This window comes from Saimiri boliviensis, chromosome X (genome assembly GCF_048565385.1).
Source record: "Saimiri boliviensis isolate mSaiBol1 chromosome X, mSaiBol1.pri, whole genome shotgun sequence".
NCBI classification, from domain to species: domain Eukaryota; kingdom Metazoa; phylum Chordata; class Mammalia; order Primates; family Cebidae; genus Saimiri; species Saimiri boliviensis.
The window spans coordinates 15,699,374-15,717,105 of NC_133470.1; the positions used below are offsets into that span (position 1 = coordinate 15,699,374).

At 54.1% G+C, this 17,732-nt stretch overlaps 1 protein-coding gene across 5 annotated transcripts in view; it reads right to left on the minus strand.

The window, feature by feature from the left end:
- Positions 1 to 11,790: 11,790 nt before the first annotated feature.
- The window catches only part of PHKA2 (phosphorylase kinase regulatory subunit alpha 2), a 96,269-nt gene continuing 90,327 nt past the window's right edge, over positions 11,791 to 17,732 (minus strand). For 4 of the 5 annotated variants that reach the window (XM_010334892.3, XM_010334891.2, XM_003924127.4 and 1 more), the window contains 4 exons: positions 15,991 to 16,161; positions 13,923 to 13,976; positions 13,009 to 13,209; positions 11,791 to 12,492 (listed from right to left, as the gene is read on the minus strand). In XM_010334892.3, the coding sequence (XP_010333194.1) occupies positions 12,322 to 12,492; positions 13,009 to 13,209; positions 13,923 to 13,976; positions 15,991 to 16,161 (597 nt within the window). In that variant the 3' untranslated portion in view covers positions 11,791 to 12,321. Of the gene's footprint in view, positions 12,493 to 13,008; positions 13,210 to 13,922; positions 13,977 to 15,990; positions 16,162 to 17,732 lie in introns of those variants that run through there. The other variant, XM_074391850.1, reaches the window with a different exon arrangement.

Here is a 17,732-nt window from a genome sequence, read left to right on the forward strand (position 1 = left end):
CTCCCAGCTGCAGTCTTCTTCTTATGTGATGTGAGACATGTCTTCATTGGTTGAGTCATTGACAGGCTAGGTAGACTCAATGGACAGCTGAAAGTGTCCTGAGAGATTACTGAGGAATTTGTCCTCTTGTGTGATCCTGCCTACCATTTTATGTTATAGTTTATTTAACTTTTTTGAGATGAAGACTTGCTCTGTAGTCCAGGCTGGAGTGCAGTGGCGTGACCACGGCTCACTGCAGCTTCCGCCTTTGGGCTCAAGTGATCCTCCCACCTCAGCCTCCTGAGTAATGGGAATTGCAGGTGTCTGCCACCATGCCTGGCTTTTTTTATTTTTTGTAGAGACAGGGTCTCCTTATGTTGCCAAGGCCAGTCTGGAACTCCTGGGCTTAAGCGAGCCTCCCAACTCATCTTGGCCTCCCAAAGTGCTGGGATTAGTCATGAGCCACTGCACCCGGTCATTCCTGCCTTTTAGAGTCCTAGGAGGAGGCAGGTTGTCAGAACGTACACCCCAGGACAGGTGCAGTGGCTCACACCTGTAATCCTAGCATTTTGGGAGGCTGAGGCAGGTGGATCACCTGAGGTCAGGAGTTCAAGACCAGCCTGACCAACATGGCAAAACCCCGTCTCTACTAAAATACAAAAAATTAGCCAGGTGTGGTGGTGTGCGCCTGTAGTCCCAGCTACTCGGGAGGCTGAGGCAGGGGAATCGCTTGAACCCGGGAGGCAGAGGTTGCAGTGAGCTGAGATTGTGCCATTGCACTCCAGCCTGGGGCAACAAGAGTGAAACTCCATCTCAGAAAAAAAGAAAAGAACGTACACCCCAGGCAATACAGCCTGAACACGGGCAGAAAAGGTGACAGTTGGGAGTTAAGGACACTTTCCCCATTAAACTGTCCAGCTCAGGGGCTGAGAATTCTGCAGGTCAGAGCTTTCGCTGAAACTCACATGTGACTTGTGAAATGCAAACACTCTAGGGAGGCCTCTTTCCTGGAGCACCGTCCCCTGTGGCCTCTTTCCTGGAGCACCTGTCTCTCGGGTAGCGGGAGGCTGGCTGGCGAGAGCACAGCATGGGAGAGAAGGCATTCAGAGGCTGTTTTCACAGGAATGAATTGAATATTTGCTCATTCCAGCAGCTTTATCCCCACCATCTTTTTAAATTACATAGCATTTATTTAGCACACACTACGTGCCACGTGGTATCCAAGCACTTTAAAAATATGTCACGACCTTGTGACAGCCATGAGAGGCACAGGTGCTCTTACTACGCTGAAGTACAGAGTTGGTGGCCCTGGATGTGAGCCGGGCAGACCACTGCCAGCCCCAACGCCATGCTCTGAAACACCCAGCAGGCCAGGCAGCTCTCACAGTCTCAGACTGCTGTGCGGTAGTGACACCTCTGGTGAAGTGGCACCACTTCTTGCCAGCTCCCTGGGCCCAAGCCATCCCTAGTTGCCCACCTGGTAGGTCCTGAGTGGCCCAGGCAAAAGACAAACCCTGCTCCTCAGCCTTCCCCAGGGCCAGCCCCCATCCCAGGCTCTCTCCCTTCTTCTAAGGGCAGCCAGGCTTTTAGCAAGTGAGGGTGGGAGGCTCCGGACCCCTTTGCAACCCCAGGCCCTTGGGTGGCAAGTGTCAAGAGGAAGAAGGAATCCAGAGGTGAAGGATGAAGACAGAGCTTTTTTTTTTTTTTTTTTTTTTTTTTTTTTTTTTTTTTTTTTTTTTGAGATGGAGTCTCGTTCTTTTGCCCAGGCTGGAATGCAGTGGCGTGATCTCGCTTCACCACGACCTCCAACTCCCAGGTTCAAGCAATTCTCCGGCCTCAGCCTCCCGAGTAGCTGGGACTACAGGCACGCACTACCATGCCCGGCTAATTTTTATATTTTTAGTAGAGACAGAGTTTCACCATGTTAGCCATAATAGTCTCAATCTCCTGAGCTCGTGATCTGCCCACCTCAGCCTCCCAAAGTGTTGGGATTACAGGAGTGAGCCACCACGCCAGGCCACAAAGACAGGGCTTTTACGCTCTTTGCTTCTCTTCCCCAAAGTGCCGCCTCCTGCCTCTGTCTGCTCTGCTCTCTCCTTGGTCCGTATCACAGAGCTGTGCTCGGGGCAGTGCTGACTGCAACAACCTTGACCTTGAACTGGGCTCCTCTCAGGTGTGCCAGGCTGGAGTCCTCACAGACCTCTCTCTTGCTCTGTTTAAAATGGATGTATCCCCCTAGCTCGTTCTTAACAGTCCTCCAGAACCTTCCACCATGAGCACTGTCATCCCCATTTGACCAATGAGGGAATGAGGCTCAAAAAGTGACTTGCTATCCATGGCCAGGCAGCTCAAACGTTGCCTGTCTGATCCAAACTCACCTTCAGAAGCATCCTGGGCCCTCAGGGTGATCTGCAGCTGGCACTGCAGGTGGCGGTGACCTAGGCCAGCGCTACTGTGGGGTGGGAGAGTGGCAGCAACTTCTGTCTGCTGAGCCTCTGCTGGTGCCAGGGGCATACAAACGTGACTGTGACCTCATTACATATATGGTATTGTTACTGTTACATCCATTAGCTTGTTAATCTCTAGAAGCACCTCATGAAGATGGTTTATATAATCACCATCACATTTCACAGAGGAGGAAACTGAGGCACCAAGAGACTGTCTAATCAAAGGGTGCCTAGCTCTAAGTAGCACCATGGGAGGTCAGAATTCTGGCCCATCTGCCCCCTGAGCTCCTGGTGGTGACAGGAGTCCAGGAGGTGGCCAAAGCAAGGTGTGAGACGTCAAACCCAATGCTGCCTGCGTCACAATTTCACCAAAGGCTACCATCTGGTAGCTTAGGGTGGCTGTGTCCGCATCACAGCAGAGACTACTAAAGGGCTTTGCAGGCTCCAAAGCACAAGCCACATTTCTCCGAACCTTGAAATGGACTTTTTGAGAGAGGCAGGGTGGGACCTAGTGTCCCTACTTCCTATCTGGGGCCGCGGACTCGAAGAGCTGAGACTTGGCCACTGTCCGTGGTGCTGTGTCCCTGGCCTTGCTGTGCCGCCCAGTTGCAAGCGTGACTTCTATCACCCTGGCTGAATTTAGCTTCCTAACTAACCCCTGTATGCTAAGCTGAGAATTCCCTTCCCCTTCAATATTTCTCTCCATATCTACTATCCAAACCTTGAATAAGCTGAACAAATGAGTCTCTCTTCTGAGGTAAATTTGTTAGAGAAAGGCAAGGTTCTTTGCCTAGATCTAGGTAAACATGGAGGCTGGAAATGGAAATGGGCTTTTTCCTGATCTGCCACCGACACGTGTGAGTTTTGGAAATTCACAAGCCCTCTGGAGTCTTGATTTCCTCATCTGTAAAATCCAGGTGCTAACAGCGGCCCTAACTAAGCAGACATAGATGATGATCACGTGCTCTTCAGCACCTGTGGAATGTGTCCCTCGGCTGGAGTCACAGCTCAGGTCTTCACCTTCCTCTAGTTTCCAAGACGCCTGAGTTTACAGGAGGAAGATTCCCAGAGAACAAAGTCACTGATTCCAGGGACTCCTCTGAGCCAATCCTCTTGGCCTCACCTATCTCCTCCTATATTTCCTCTCCCCACGGGCTGGGGTACATACTCCCTGGCCAGCCTCCTGGAATGTTCCCCTGGTCCCCACCTCCCAGCAGGGTGCACCTCCCTCCCACTAGTGGCTGACTCACTACATTTCTTTTTCTTTTTTTTCCCCGATTGTGCTTTTTTTTTTAAGTTCAAAAAAGAAATGTGTCAAATTTAAAACTCAGCACAGCACATCTATTTAAAGCGTAGAGGAAGCAGCCTTTGAACAACTTGCAGAGTGTGGAGCCTTTAGAACCTTTCCAGTCCTCAGCCCCAAAGTCTGTCACTGTTGCTTCCTAAAGCCCCAATGTGAAGGGCAGTGGACGCTTGGGGACGTCAGGGGAGAGAGAGGTCTGATGTCTGCCTGGGGAGACATGAGAGGGCAAGTGAGAGCAGGAGAAGGCAGGGTGGAGGAGCGGGCCCTGCGGATGGAGTCCCAGCCACTGTTTCCTTTGCTGACCCATCCCCGAGGTATCGCCAGCAGACGCAGGTCTGTGGCTTTGTATGTGGGTGTGCTTGTGCACACGCATGTGCATGTCGGCTTGACTGTGGTGTAGGGACCACATAGTTTCAGGGCCCGAGCCAGCGGAGGGGGCTGAGGAAGGGAACAGACATCGCTTCTCTCTCCCTCTTCTGTCATTTCACCCCCTTTTTTCAGTTACTAGATTATCTCCCCTAAATAGCAGCAAAGCAGGGGCTGCTCCCGAAGGCTCTGGGCTGCTCCGGAAGGCTTTCGGCTCCTCAAAATAGGTAGAAGGAAGTCACACGGCCTCGGCACTGGCTCCCTTCCTGGCTCTGCGTCTCACACCCGTCCCTCCAGATCTGCACTGAAACCAACCCGTTCCCCCTCCGCCTCCGCCTCGGCTCCCTTGCCCCCTAACCTTTAATGCAGATCTCTGCGCAGGGTTGGCAATACTTGTGTTATTCCTCCCAGTGACTTGGGACGAAAGCCAAAGTCTAGACTCCGTGGTGGCTCCACTCTCGCCCCCTGCAGACGTGTTGGGTGCAGTCCTGCCTCATGCTTTCGCACTGGCGGTTCCGCTGCCCTGCGCCCTCTCCCCCAGGTAAAGCGAGGCTCAGGCCCTCACTTCCTTCAGGTGGCCGATCACATCCTGCCCACCGAGATGGTCTCCAGCTATCCCAGGGCACAGGCCTTCGGTGCTCCCAGGCCTCCCCGCTTCCTCAGCTTGTTCAGCCCCGGACATGCTGCAAAAATCCTCGCTCCATGTTCATTTCCCGGGGTGGGGAGGAGGAGGGGTAAGGGGTGGGTTTCTCACTCCCTCGGTTGAGCTGCGGGAAGGGAAGAGATGGCCTTGGCCTCGCCCAGCTGTGCTGTCCCCACCCAGCCAGCTGCTTTCACATTTAAAGGACTAGTCCCATCCTGCTGAGTGGGATTCTTGAGCAGCTCCTGCGCCTGGCGGGCACTTTTCAGAGGACTGACCGCTTTACTCAGCCTTTGCCTAGGAGGAGGCCGTCAGACCCAGGCAAGGGTTGGGAGGGTCAAACTTCCCGTCCAACTCATCTCGAGCCTCCACCCTCTTCCTCCTGCATGGCTGAACAAGCCGGGCTGGGGCTGGTAGAGGGGTGGCGCCGGGCATTCAGGGGCCAAAGACAGTGGCTCTGCTAAGGCCTCTCCACGCCCAGCCAAGTCCAGGAAGCCCCCTGCGTCCCCTCTACTTCCCCTCCACCGACTGTAGTTACCGGCCTGCCTGCCTCTCCCGGCGCTTTCTGCTGCTCCACACCCCCCATTCCCGGCTCCGGTCACTCCTCAGAGCCTCTGCTGACCCCGTGCTGGCAGTGAACTCCCCCACTCAGGCTCCACCTTGACCCCTCTTACATTGTAGACTTGCTTTTTTTTTTTTGCCTAGGCGTGGAACCCTTTGCTCTTCAACCGGCCAAGCCCAGCGCCACCCAGCCCACGCGTGGTCTCTGGGCCAGGATGAAGGTACACATCTTGTGGGAGCAGTGACCACCTTAGCACTAGGGAGTTCTCTGCTTGAGGGGATGGACAGCACAGAATCCTTTCTGGTGAGATTCACGAGGCAGTGCAATGGGCCACTTAGAATGGCTGTTTCATCTTCTGGCGTGAAGAGCTGCGTTAGCAGCCTTGTGTGCAATGCCCTCTCAAAACCTCCTCCCAGTCTGCTGGGCCACTTGCGCTCCAGATCTCTGTGGCTAATGAGGGAAAGGGGAGCAGGGAGCTGTTGCCTGCCACTCCAGAAGGGACGGACGGACGGACGGAGGGAAGGAGGGAGAGGCAGAGAGGGCCTCCTCACCTAGATGGCTGCACCTCGCTGGAGCCTGGGAGAGAGACTCCAGTACTTACGAGAACTCAGGACGATCCCTGGTGACAGCTGGGGGAAATTATACACACTGTCAGGAGAGACGTTTATACCACGAATGGTACCAATTCATTATTTTTAAATCCCCCAGCTGGCTAAAGACTTAAAAGAAAAGATGTGACAATCATTTGTGTCTTGACCCAGATGGGTTGTCACTCAAGGGCCACAAAAATCTAATGAGACTGGGCTGCTGGTCACAGAAACTGCAGGGTGCACTGGCAATTCTGGAGGGCTTTGCTGGGTGGTGAAAGGCAGTCTGGTGGGCTAGACTGGGCAAGAGTGGCCATCCAGCCCTTATGGCTCATAGCACTTCTACCCAGAGGAAGAATATGTCATTAATTGTCCAACCTCCAGCCCAGCAGTGGGTGCCAGGATGGCTTCCATGTGCTTGGGGTGGGGAGGGGTTCCTGCATACCCCTCTTGACTCCTGACGCATAGCCTTCTTCAAGGGCAAACGTGCCTGTGTCAGCTTTCCAGGGCAGACCCTGGTGAGGGCACAGGTCCTTGTTTTCTGGACAGAGGAATGAAAAGCAAGCATGCCGGCTGGAGCAGATGCTGAGTTTTGGATGCTCAGCATCTGAACCTCCTTCCTATGTTCAGGGGATCTCCACTTTGGAAGGCAGAATTCTCGGATGCTGGCTTCTTCTGAGACAGGGTCTTGTTCTGTCACCCAGGCTGGAGTACAGTGGTGCAATCACAGCTCACTGCAACCTCAACTTCCCAGGTTCAAGTAACCCTCCCATCTCAGCCTCCTGCGTAGCCAGGACCACAGGTACACACCACTGTGCCCGGCTGATTTTATTTCTTGTAGGGAGGTTCTCACATTGTTGCCAAGGCTGGTCTTGAGCTCCTGGGTTCAAGGGATCCTCCGCCTAGGCCTCCCAAAGCACCAGGATTACAGGCATGAGCCACTGTGCCTGGCTGGACGCTGGTTTTTCCTTTTCTTTTTTTTTTTGAGATGGAGTCTCACTCTGTTGCCTATGCTGGAGTGCAATGGCATGATCTTGGCTCACTGCAGCCTCTGCCTCCCAGGTTCAATCAATTCTCTGCCTTAGCCTCCCACGTAGCTAGGATTACAGGTGCCTGCCAACACGCCCGGCTAATTTTTTGTGCTTTTTAGTAGAGACGGGGTTTCACCATGTTGGCCAGTCTGGTCCTGAACGCCTGACCTCATGATCCACCCACCTCAGCCTCCCAAAGGGCTGGGATTACAGGCACAAGCACCTCACCCTGATGGATGCTGGTTTTTCTCACCTCTCCCCTCAGTCAAGGCAGCATGCTTGCCTGAGACCTTGAAGTGGCAGCTAGTGGCTGTTTAAAATCTCTTTTGGTGACAAGAAGCAGCCTCTACATTTAGTTTCCAAAAGAGCAGAGGCAGTGGCCCCAGTGACAGTGCTCAGCCTTGCGGGTGTCTGTGGTGCAAGCCCCAGGGTATGAACCCGGGAGTACTGGGGAGTGACATGGGATCTTGATCTTGGTCGTGGCTGGGGAACTGCTTAGGCTGGTGACCATGTGACCTATCCAATATTTTTTTTTTTTTTTTTTTTTTTTTTTTTTTCTGAGATGGAGTTTTGCTCTTGTTGCCCAGACTGGAGTGCAATGGCGGATCTCGGCTCACCGCAACCTCCGCTTCTTGGGTTCAAGCGATTCTCCTGCCTCAGCCTCCCGAGCCGCTGGGATTACAGGCATGCACCACCACACCCAGGTAATTGTTGTATTTTCAGTAGAGACAGGGTTTCTCTGTGTTGGTCAGCCTGGTCTTGAACTCCTGACCTCAGGTGATCCACCCACCTCAGCCTCCCAAAGTGCTAGGATTAAAAATAGGCGTGAGCCACAGTGCCTGGCCCAATATATACATATTTTTTTGAGATGGAGTTTCGCTCTTGTTACTCAGGCTGGAGTGCAATGGCGCGATCTCGGCTCACCACAACCTCCGCCTCCTGGGTTCAGGCAATTCTCCTGCCTCAGCCTCCCGAGTAGCTGGGATTACAGGCACGTGCCACCATGCCCAGCTAATTTTTTGTATTTTTAGTAGAGACAGGGTTTCACCATGTTGACCAGGATGGTCTCGATCTCTTGACCTCGTGATCCACCCGCCTCAGCCTCCCAAAGTGCTGGGATTACAGGCTTGAGCCACCGCGCCCGGCCCCCAACATTCTTTAGTAAACCTACTTTTCTGTTATTTGCAAATGAACTTGGATACAATGGTAGCTGATGGCACAGAGATTAGAGCCAGTTACTGGGATTTCTCTTCGGCAAGTCCATCATGGGTCTGTATCTGGGAAGGTCTTTCACAAAAAGGAGATGTGGAAGGTGCAACCATCCCCTCTTGCCCAATTCAGATGCAGCTTGCCCTTGGCAGAGCCTGGCACCTCAGCGGCACCAGCTGTAGGGGGAAGGGGTGGTGGCCACCTGCAAGGGTTGGGCCGATGCTGCACAGGGTTCTGGCTCAGGATGCCAACACCCTGCTAGGCCAGTGCCAGGCACACCACAGGAGCCCCCAGGGCTTCCTCAGGGGCCTTCAAACACAGAAGAGATGTTTTTCCACCCCCCACCCCCCGGACCAGGCTGTATTTCTGCCTGGCTCTCAGTGGACATGGCAGAAATGCTGGGATTCATGTTGGATTCATGCATTTTTCAGAAGTTTGAAGACTGCAAGAAGACAGAGGGACGAATTACGTGACTTCAGAGTTCACTGCTTCCAACGATTCCAGTCCTCCTAAGAAGGCATTTTTTGCCAAAAGTGCACATATGTTCCTCTAAAGAAAACCATGGTAGTTGTCTGATGGAGTTTTTCCCTCTCCCAGGCATCACCAGACACACCTAGCATTCAACTGCAGTGCAGACATTCTTGCAGTTTCTGGTCTTCTCATTTCTCGGAGAATTCTCTTGGTAAGTCAAGGCTGTGGCTTTCCTAAGTGGCTTTTTGAGGGAGAAAGCAGGGACTGGGCTAAGAGGGCCACAGCACAGCTTTCTTTTCCCCTCACAGTCAGAGCCATCAGCGGCCACGTCGGGGACAACAGAAGGCATTCTGGGAATGCGGTGTTCTCACATCCTGCAAAGTACAGGCCGGCGGAGCAGATGGCAGGGACTTCAAAAGCATAAGTAACCTTGAAAGATTATGGCGCAAAGGGCAGTGGAGGGTGTGGGGGGCTTTTGTACCCTTTGAACCCTTTGACAAGAAGAAAGCAGGAAAGACAAAAGCGATTTGCCAGCCTGATGTGGGAATCAATAGAATGGATGGTTCTGCTGCAATTTCCATCAAGGGTGGCCAAGCTGCCTGTCTTCTTGTCCAGAAACAAACGGCATCAACCACCTGCCAAACTGCGTTTCCTGCCTCCTGCTCTGGGGTCTTTTCCTTTTCTTTTCACACAGGGAGGATTTTCATCCTCTGTCCAGGCAGCTGAGCCCTGATGGTCTCTCCTCACCTTCACCACCCACCAACTCACCTCCTAATGGAGCCCCACCCCTCAAGCCCCAGGGCCTGAAAGGCCGGGTCTCCCTCTCCTCCTCCCCTCAGCCCCCCACAACTCCAGGCAGGGTTGCCATAGGGCATATCTGGTTTCCTCTAAGCAGAAAGCCTTCAGCCAGAGATGAGGGGGAGTTCAGGTCACGCCTTCACATTTAGTCCTGGGCTGCTCCGTCGGCCTTTTGCACTTTTTTGTGGATGGGTAAACTGAGGTACACAGTGGTCGGCTCACTTGCACAGGATCACAGAGGCACTGGCAGGGTGGCAGGGATGCTGAATTCACCTCTGGTGAGAGCCAGGGACAGCAGCAGGTGGGGTGCCAGCTGTTTTTCAGCTGAAGTTGTTAAAAGCAATGCTTGTTCTTGGCCCCACCACCTTGGCCTCCAAGACAGAACATGCTAATTTGGAGCCCCGGCAAAGGTTCAAATTGACTTCTTGGCTCCGAGGCGGAAGGCAGAAGTTCCTGGCTGCAGCTCCCCAACCCCCAGGCTCAAGGTGGCTGCCAGGCCACTCTCACCTGGCCTAGAAATCAAGTCCCGAGACCCCTCCCACCCCTGCACTTCCCTCCCCCCGCCCCCGCAGGTGCTGTCAGGACAGGCCCTCTGCCCTCAAACATCTGCTCCTCTCCTCGGGCAGGAGCCAGGCCTCAGAAGCCTGTTTTCCTTTGAAGCTGACAGCTTGATGCCTGTGGAAATGCGGTCCTATTGCAGCATTTCATTTTAAAGAGGTTTCAAAGGAGTGGCTGGAAGGCTCAGTGGAATCGCTTATTACGGCTCCTCTCCCAGCCCGGGGCTCAGTGGCTGAGCATGTCATCGTCATCGGCAGGCAAGTGACTGTTCTAAATTAGCACCTGGCTCATTCTGGAGGGCTCTCTTCCTGAGCTGCTTCCAAGAAAACCTTTCATGTCTTAAACCTTCTTATACCTTGCCCGCATCATCTGAAATGATCCACCCAGCAGGTGAATTACATGTCGTCCCCAAGACTCTTGTTTCTGTCTGGCACATTTTAAAGACACACGTATGAAGGCTATGAAAATGTGACCCCCAGACCTGGGAGGCTGCGCCCCATGGAGCCTCAGGAGCAAAGGGAGCAAACCAGCTTGCGAGGGAAGAGCTGTTCGGGTCAGTGGCTGTTGTCCTGCGTGTCCCTCCAGCTCCACCACCACTGTGGCCCGCCAGGATGGGGAGGGAACGGGGTGGCCTCAAGGGGCAAGGGCCTGGTGTCATGCCTGCCCATGTGCTGCCCTCCTGGTCTCTGGGATCTGCCCCTCAAATGCAAGAAACGCATAAGTCCACTGTAGGAAGATAAGGAGACTCCAAGGGATTTTCCTTTACCTAACTACTCTGCACCTCTGCAAGGGAGCGTCACAGTTTGGAAGAAATGGAAACAAAGGCACGGCACGGAAGTCACCTGTGGCCAGAGCCTGCACACCAAGATGGGAGTGCTGAGACTCTTCTAGACTGCAAAGGGTTTGGCTCAGCCCGAAGAGGACTCTGCCGGGAAGCTGTCAGGCATCTGATGCCACCTGCCTCTCCTCTGCTTCAGGAATAACCAGCAATCTTGGCTCTGAGGGGCACTGGGCATCATGATGCCCACTCAAAGCAGCTAGGGCATGGTGATCGCTTCACCTCCACACAGATGTCCAGGGAAATGATCCCACAGCCTTGTTTCCATTTCAGAGGCAGCGTCACCACCGTCTAGCCAATTGCTCTCAACCAGACAGAGCGCGCCTTCTGGCCATTGGGTAAGCATTTGTCTTCCAAGGTTTATTATTTACAGAAACTGTTTTCCCATTGCTTTAGTTTCCTTCCCCCAAGGTAAGACAGTGCTCCGAGAGAAACTCCATTGCCAGGACCTTGGCAAAAGATTTGCCAGACCCTAGCACCTGACTCAACATTGCTCCCTTCCAATTGGTGCCTCTGACCACACCCACCAGAGAGAGTGAAGACCAAACTGCTTCTGCCAAGAGGGCGCAGGTTCCCACCTGGCTCTGCTTTTCAGAGGGAAGCATTGTTTCTGCAGTGACACGCCCGCTCAGTACCACGGCACTGCTGACTCGTGCTCACCCCGTGACTCCTCGCCCAGAGCACGGGAGGAAAGTATCCTCTGCGGGGCACTCACCCGACACGAGTGGGGCCCCAGGCCTAGCCCCGAAACAACTGCTTGCCTGGCTACACAAAGAGTCTCGCCTTTTCCCCCTGGATTCCAGAAGATTCGGGATTTTTCCTAAGGCAAGAGAAAACCCCAGTTCATGGGAAGCCAGGATAAAAACCCTTTAAGACCAGGAGCCAAGGTGAATGAAGAGGAATTTTCTAAGTCTTAGGAATAGAGAATTATGCTACATGAAGGCAGCCGTGCCAGTACAACACAAGGCTACGAAAGCAAGCAAGGCACAAGAAAACCCCAGTTCCACAGCAACGCACGCATTCTATTTGGTGAAGAGTTTGGTGCACAGACTGACTGCATCCTGTGAAGAGGTGGCCCTTGTCAAGGTCTGCTTGTCTGGCTACTGCCTCCAGAGAATCTTTGCATCTTAGGATGTGGCACTAGCTCATCGAAACTATTTCTGTAACTCTCTGCAAGAGCCAATTTAAGCTGGCTTCTCAGTTCCCTCTGCACTCAAAAGAGACCAATTTCCAATTCCTCCTCAGAGTCCGTAAGACCAGATGCTGCGACAAATGTTCCAGCGAAATGAACCTAGAAAATGATCCCAGGCGCTCGCTAGGGGAGCAGAGGATTCCTCAGCTCTATCTATCTCTGAGGCTTTAACAGACATCAGTCACAGGGTGAGTGCTGCCAGCGCCCCGCTGTGAGTGTTTTTGATGGGACATGCTTTCCTGATAGCCCAGGGGATCTTGGGGGGGGGATAAGAAGGTTCCCAATAAGGCTAGGTGCCATGTGACAGATTCAGAGTGTGGTCATGTTTCTAGGCGAGACCCTACTGCATCTGGCAGCCCGAATTGGGCAACAATTCCTGCAGATGAGAAGCCACTGCTTTTGTTAGGTAGGTCATGGTCCCATAAGCCCCACTCGGTGCACTGTCGTAAAAGAAGTGGCAGATTCCCGTGGCTTGGTCTTTCTCCAGGGTGTCCATGGCTCCGATCGACACCTGCAGTAGGAAAGGGCAGAGGGGACAATGAGCAGAGCCCTCACTCCCCGTCACGCTTCTGCGTGTTGGCGGCGGGTCAACATGGGCAGGGTGAGGGTTGCTAGAGGCCCTTGTTCTCCTGAGAAGCTCCAATGCTGAAGGTGCACAGCCAGCGCTGCCGGGGGGATGCCCCACCTCTCCTCTGGGCCCTGCACTCTGTCATCACGCACCCTAGTTTGCAGCTCTTCACTGACTATGATGAGAGGACCACTTTGCTGAACTTGGCTTTGCATACAGGATAAGGGGTTCGGCCCGGGTCGTGTGTGGATAAAACCTGCACTGAGACAGGCCTATCCATCTCCAAAGGTCCTGAGATTTCCCAAGTGGCCACTGTACCATTCTCTAACCAAGTGGTTGACATTTTTTCCCCATCTGTGATGACATTTTCTTAGTTCAAGTATATTCTTTCCTATTGGACACAGAAGCTCCAGCCTCAACAGATAAATGCCAGCCAACCCGGCTCCCTGGCACCCCCACCTGGTCCTGCAAGAACAGCTGACTGGCCATCTGCACAATCTGGTCCACGTGGATGATGCCCCCGATGCTGGTCATCTCCGTGTCCGAGAGCAGCGTCAGCACCATGATGGCCTCCACCAGCAGCTGCCGGTACTCGGGCTGGGGCACGCGGTTCAGCACTGACTCGACATGGACAGCAAACTTGATCTCATGCGGGGTCATCTAGCAAAGGGACGGGCAGGTGACCACCAGTGAGAGACAGGACAGAGGCAGCCCTATCACCAAGTAACCAAGGGTGACAGTATCACTGCCTGGGCTCGGGGCTCAGCACCACTGCTGCCCCCCTTCTGGTCACTGTCTGGATTCTGCTGGTGGCAGCCCTCAGAGCAAGAGTCAGCCTGTCTGAGCCTGATTTATCTACCTTTCCCACCATGGACTACAGCTTCCAAGGAGCAGTGACCAATTCTGCTTTCTCTTTCCTCTTCATTATTCCTTGCAGCATAAAGCATGGTGCTTTGGGTGGGGGAAGACTAGCAAAATCCACACTAAAAAGGATGACAAATCACCTAGGGACACTGACTGTTTGTTTTTAGTTGGAGAAAAGGGCCGAGAAGGCTGGCTTGGGGGCAGGCCAGTGTGGCGTGGAGATCAGCTCCTTTCTTTCAACAGGGGTCTAAGGGGTGTCTGGCAAAGGAAAACAGCTTGCTAGCCCAGAAATGCTTAGTCTCAGGTGAAGAAAAGAAAAAGGCTGAGGCTCATAAATGCAGGAAAGACATTTTGCAACATGTAAGGGTGCAGTGGCTAGACAGCTCAGACCTGCAAATGGCCTGTCAATTAGAATGAGCTTGAAAGAAGCATAGGAGGTCAGATCCATGCAATGAAGCCCTTGTTGTGAACCCAGAGAGGGGCCCGCACCTGCATTTTTCTCATCGTACCTCTCGGGTCGTCGAGGATGGTAGGACGTAACCATCGATGGAGAGACCGTGGCACTGGAGGCAGAACACAGCACATTTCAGATTCCAGAACAAGATCATAAGCACATGCATGTATGTACACACACACACACATACATACACACAGGCGTGCGTGCACACACAGCCCTCTCTGACCTGGAAACCCGTATGAGGGCTGGGACCCGTCAGGCTGTCAGTTATTTTTAGAGCTTGTTCTCACTGCCCACGGGCTGTTTTCGATGGAACAATTCTAGGGAACCCAGCAGGCATCTTTCAGATCTCCCCAGAACAATGCCCTAGGGGGCTGTGGGGTCCTCCCGGGAGGCTCCACACTGTACTTGCCAACTGGGCCCTGGCGGCTGCGAGGCCCCTTTGGTGCCATAATAAAGGGAGATTTTCATGGCTCCTTCTGGGGAAGGGATGCTTCTGCGCCTTTGCAGGCATCTATTTTTGAGATTTCTATAATAAGCCCCAATCACAAAAGCCTCCAGCACATGCACAGACATGCACATGCTCACCCATGTATATAAATACCGAGTGCCAGCTCAACACTCAAGGCTGCTTTTTCATAATAAAAGTGGACTGGGATTGGGCCAGCAAGTCTGAGTGGAAGCATGTGATGCCCCAGGAAGAGTGGGGAGATTTTCTAGGAACAGCTTGTTCTAGTCTAACTGGCCACCTTCTAAATACCAGCACCCTGGCCTGCTGCATACCTGGTGGGCTGAGGTGAGAACAGCGATGGCCGCTCCCACCCCCGCCCCCCCCATGAGAGGCAGGAAAGGGAGCAAACACCATGAGCCCCTGCAGGCTCCTGCCTGGGTCCCAGGAGTCCAGCTGCTCGGGCAGGGCCTGCTTCAACCTGCTCACCCGCCTCTGTGGTGGCCATGAAGACCTTGGGCCCCATGAAGCACAGGGGCTAATGATACAGAAAGAACCTTCAGCCAGCACTGCCATGGCTTTGGGAAGGGGTGCTATCTGCTGTCACTGGGATTCTTTTTCTCTCCTCTCACACTGAAATGAGCTAAAAAAAAAAAAAAAAAAAAGTTCTGAGGCAAAAGAATGTCTTGGTTTGCACAGCTTTGAAGCAAGGCAGACTGTCCCTCCATGCAAGGGAAAAGACACGGCCTGCTGGGGTCAGGGAGCTGCACAAACTCTGGGGCCAAGACAGGAGGGAGGCAGAATGCGAGGTGCAGAGAATGCCACCCCCTCCTTGGCAACAGGCGCTCAGAGAGGTGCTGCTGGGCTCAGGTGCATGCATTGCAGTTCCCAAGGACAACAGAACAGCCTCAGGCGCATGGGAAGCGCAGCAGCTGGCTGAGATGAGAGGCGTCCCTAGGGGGGAGGCAGGGCGTGAGGGAGATTGTGCCTTCAGGGCCCACAGGACCCGGGGGCCAGACTGGAAGCTTTCCAACTCTGTACACCCTGGGACCCAACATGGCAGGTACTATCTGAGGGTGGGGCTCAGTCCCATCGCTGAACAGCAGGGACACCATTCCTGCCTGGATGTGCAGGAGGCCGGGGGCTGGCCCACCCAGGCCCCTACTGAACTGTCATTCCGGGTCCCAGGCCTGTGGAAGCTGTTTGGGGTTGTCTGTCTTACGGGGTTTTCAGCTGAAGCCTACCGGCCTTTCCCTGTTCTTCTACCGTCTGGCTTTTCTATGTTCCTAAGATATGTGCAAGTTGGTCCCACACAACTACAACGTGGACTGCCACCTTGTCTTACTTGCTGTGGTTCTCAACCAGGGTGATCTCCCTCCCATGGGACATGTGATTATGTCTGGAGACACTTTTGGTTGTCACACTGCGTGGGAGAGATGGCATGTGGTGGGTAGAGGCCAGGGATGCTGTACACATCCCACCACGCACAGGCCTCTAGCAGAGGGTGCCTCAGCCCCAGGTGTCAACACAATGAAGGCAGAGAAGCTGTACTCTAGGCTGTTTGCTTGCCTGGGGGTGCCACCATGCCTCACCAGGGCAGTAAGGGGACGGTTCGCTTCCGAGAGAGCACACGTCTCCTGGCACCAATGCAGAAGAGTGCAACTGGGCTTACCTTCTGGAGGATCTTCCACACCTTCTGGTAGAATCCCACGGGGACCCTGTTGATGGCCCCATCCAGCCTTCTCCGGCGCAGCCACTGGCCCTGCCGCTCCCCCCAGCCGATGTGATGTCCTCCCGAGTCTGAGGATGATGTCCCAGTGGGTGAGGATGGGGTGCTGGACCTCTGCAAGACAGACAGCTCGGGGCCTCAGAAGCCACTCAGCGGGTACCCCAGGCAAAGCTCACCATCACAAAGGGCGGCCCCACAACCCAGACCCAAATGCCAGAACACCACTTGCCAGAGAGGAACACAGTGCCTGCAGTACACCTTGCCTGTTTCCTGATGCGGGAGGATGCGCACACTTTAGGCTGGTCACTTTACTCCATGCTGCACTCTGCCTGGACCCTGAGAGGTGGTCCCGCCCCCAAAGCTAGCACCCATAGGGAGGAGGCCGAGCAGGGCAGGCACAGGCTCCAGACTGCCAGAACACTAATCCCCACTTAATGCCAGTGGCACCAAGGACACACCTGAGGCCCTCTGGCCCTGCCATGAACACTAATTCCGGGCCTCAGTCCCATCTGCACAGTGGGGACACAGTTGGGCATCCTTCAGAGAGTCGCCTGGGAGCCTTCACCACGTGGAGACACAGGAGCCCCTGAGGCACGCCTGGTGTGCGCTAAGTGCCCACGAGGGGCAGCTGTCACTGGCGTGCGGAGTGGGAGAGCTCTGAGAGTGACAACAGGCCCTAGGAGCAGATACCCGTGGCCCAGGGAGACAAACTCCAAAGTGCCCACGTCACTGCTGCAGTGCCACAGAGAAGTAACAGTCACCTTTCCATAGAGCAGAAACCAGAGAATGCAACACACAACATCGGGGAGGACAAACAGTAAAGCTCATGTTTAGTGGTGGGGACCGTGAGGATCGGGGTCCATCCGCCCACCCTTTGCAATCTCACTTCCTGCTTGCCCTGTTCATGGCACTGGGCTTTATCTTAATTTGCGGCAATGGCTGCCTCTGAACTGGGGGTACTTGGCTGAAGTGAGGGAAGAGGGCGTCATCTCCTTCCCACCTCTTCAACACTGGCGGGATGGATTCAGGCTCCAGACGGGAGCGCTGTCCCAGAGGCTCCCCGCAGCTGGGGCGGGAGGGGGGGGGCGGGGAAGGGGCAGGCCTCTGCGTGGGGGCACATCCTCTCCCTGCAGCAAAGCTCCCGGCCTTCGGTCTTGCCCTGTGGGGCTTCTAGCTTTGTGACCTCTAGGTTGAGAGGGGCTAACTTTCACGCTCACACATGTCTTTGCCTGGGACCATGTGGCACTTTGATTTCTCAATGCGCACAGTCAAATGTAAAGGGTTAAAAGTGGAATCGAAACAGGAAGCGCGCGCAGGGCAGGCGGTGGAGTGTGCCTTTTTGCCGCACTTGGACTTCAACAGATCTTATTTTGAAAGGAAGTTCGGCTGGGTTATTCCACTGGACTCATTACTGCCACTTAAGGCAACAATTAAGACATAAATAAAAGTAATTACAGCTGCACTCCTCAATGACTCAGCTGATCTGGGCACTTCAGTTTCAGGAGCAAGACAGCCTCCGCTGTGTGGTAAGTGCAATTGGAGTCCCGCACGGGACCTGGGGCACGGTGGGTGCAGGCTGCTAGTCGGCACGTGCGGGCAAGGGCTAACCATCCTGGCTCCATAAAGAGGCGCGGAACTAATGCTCCGAAGTTTCCGGAAGCCCTGGGAATTGGTGAGAAGGACGC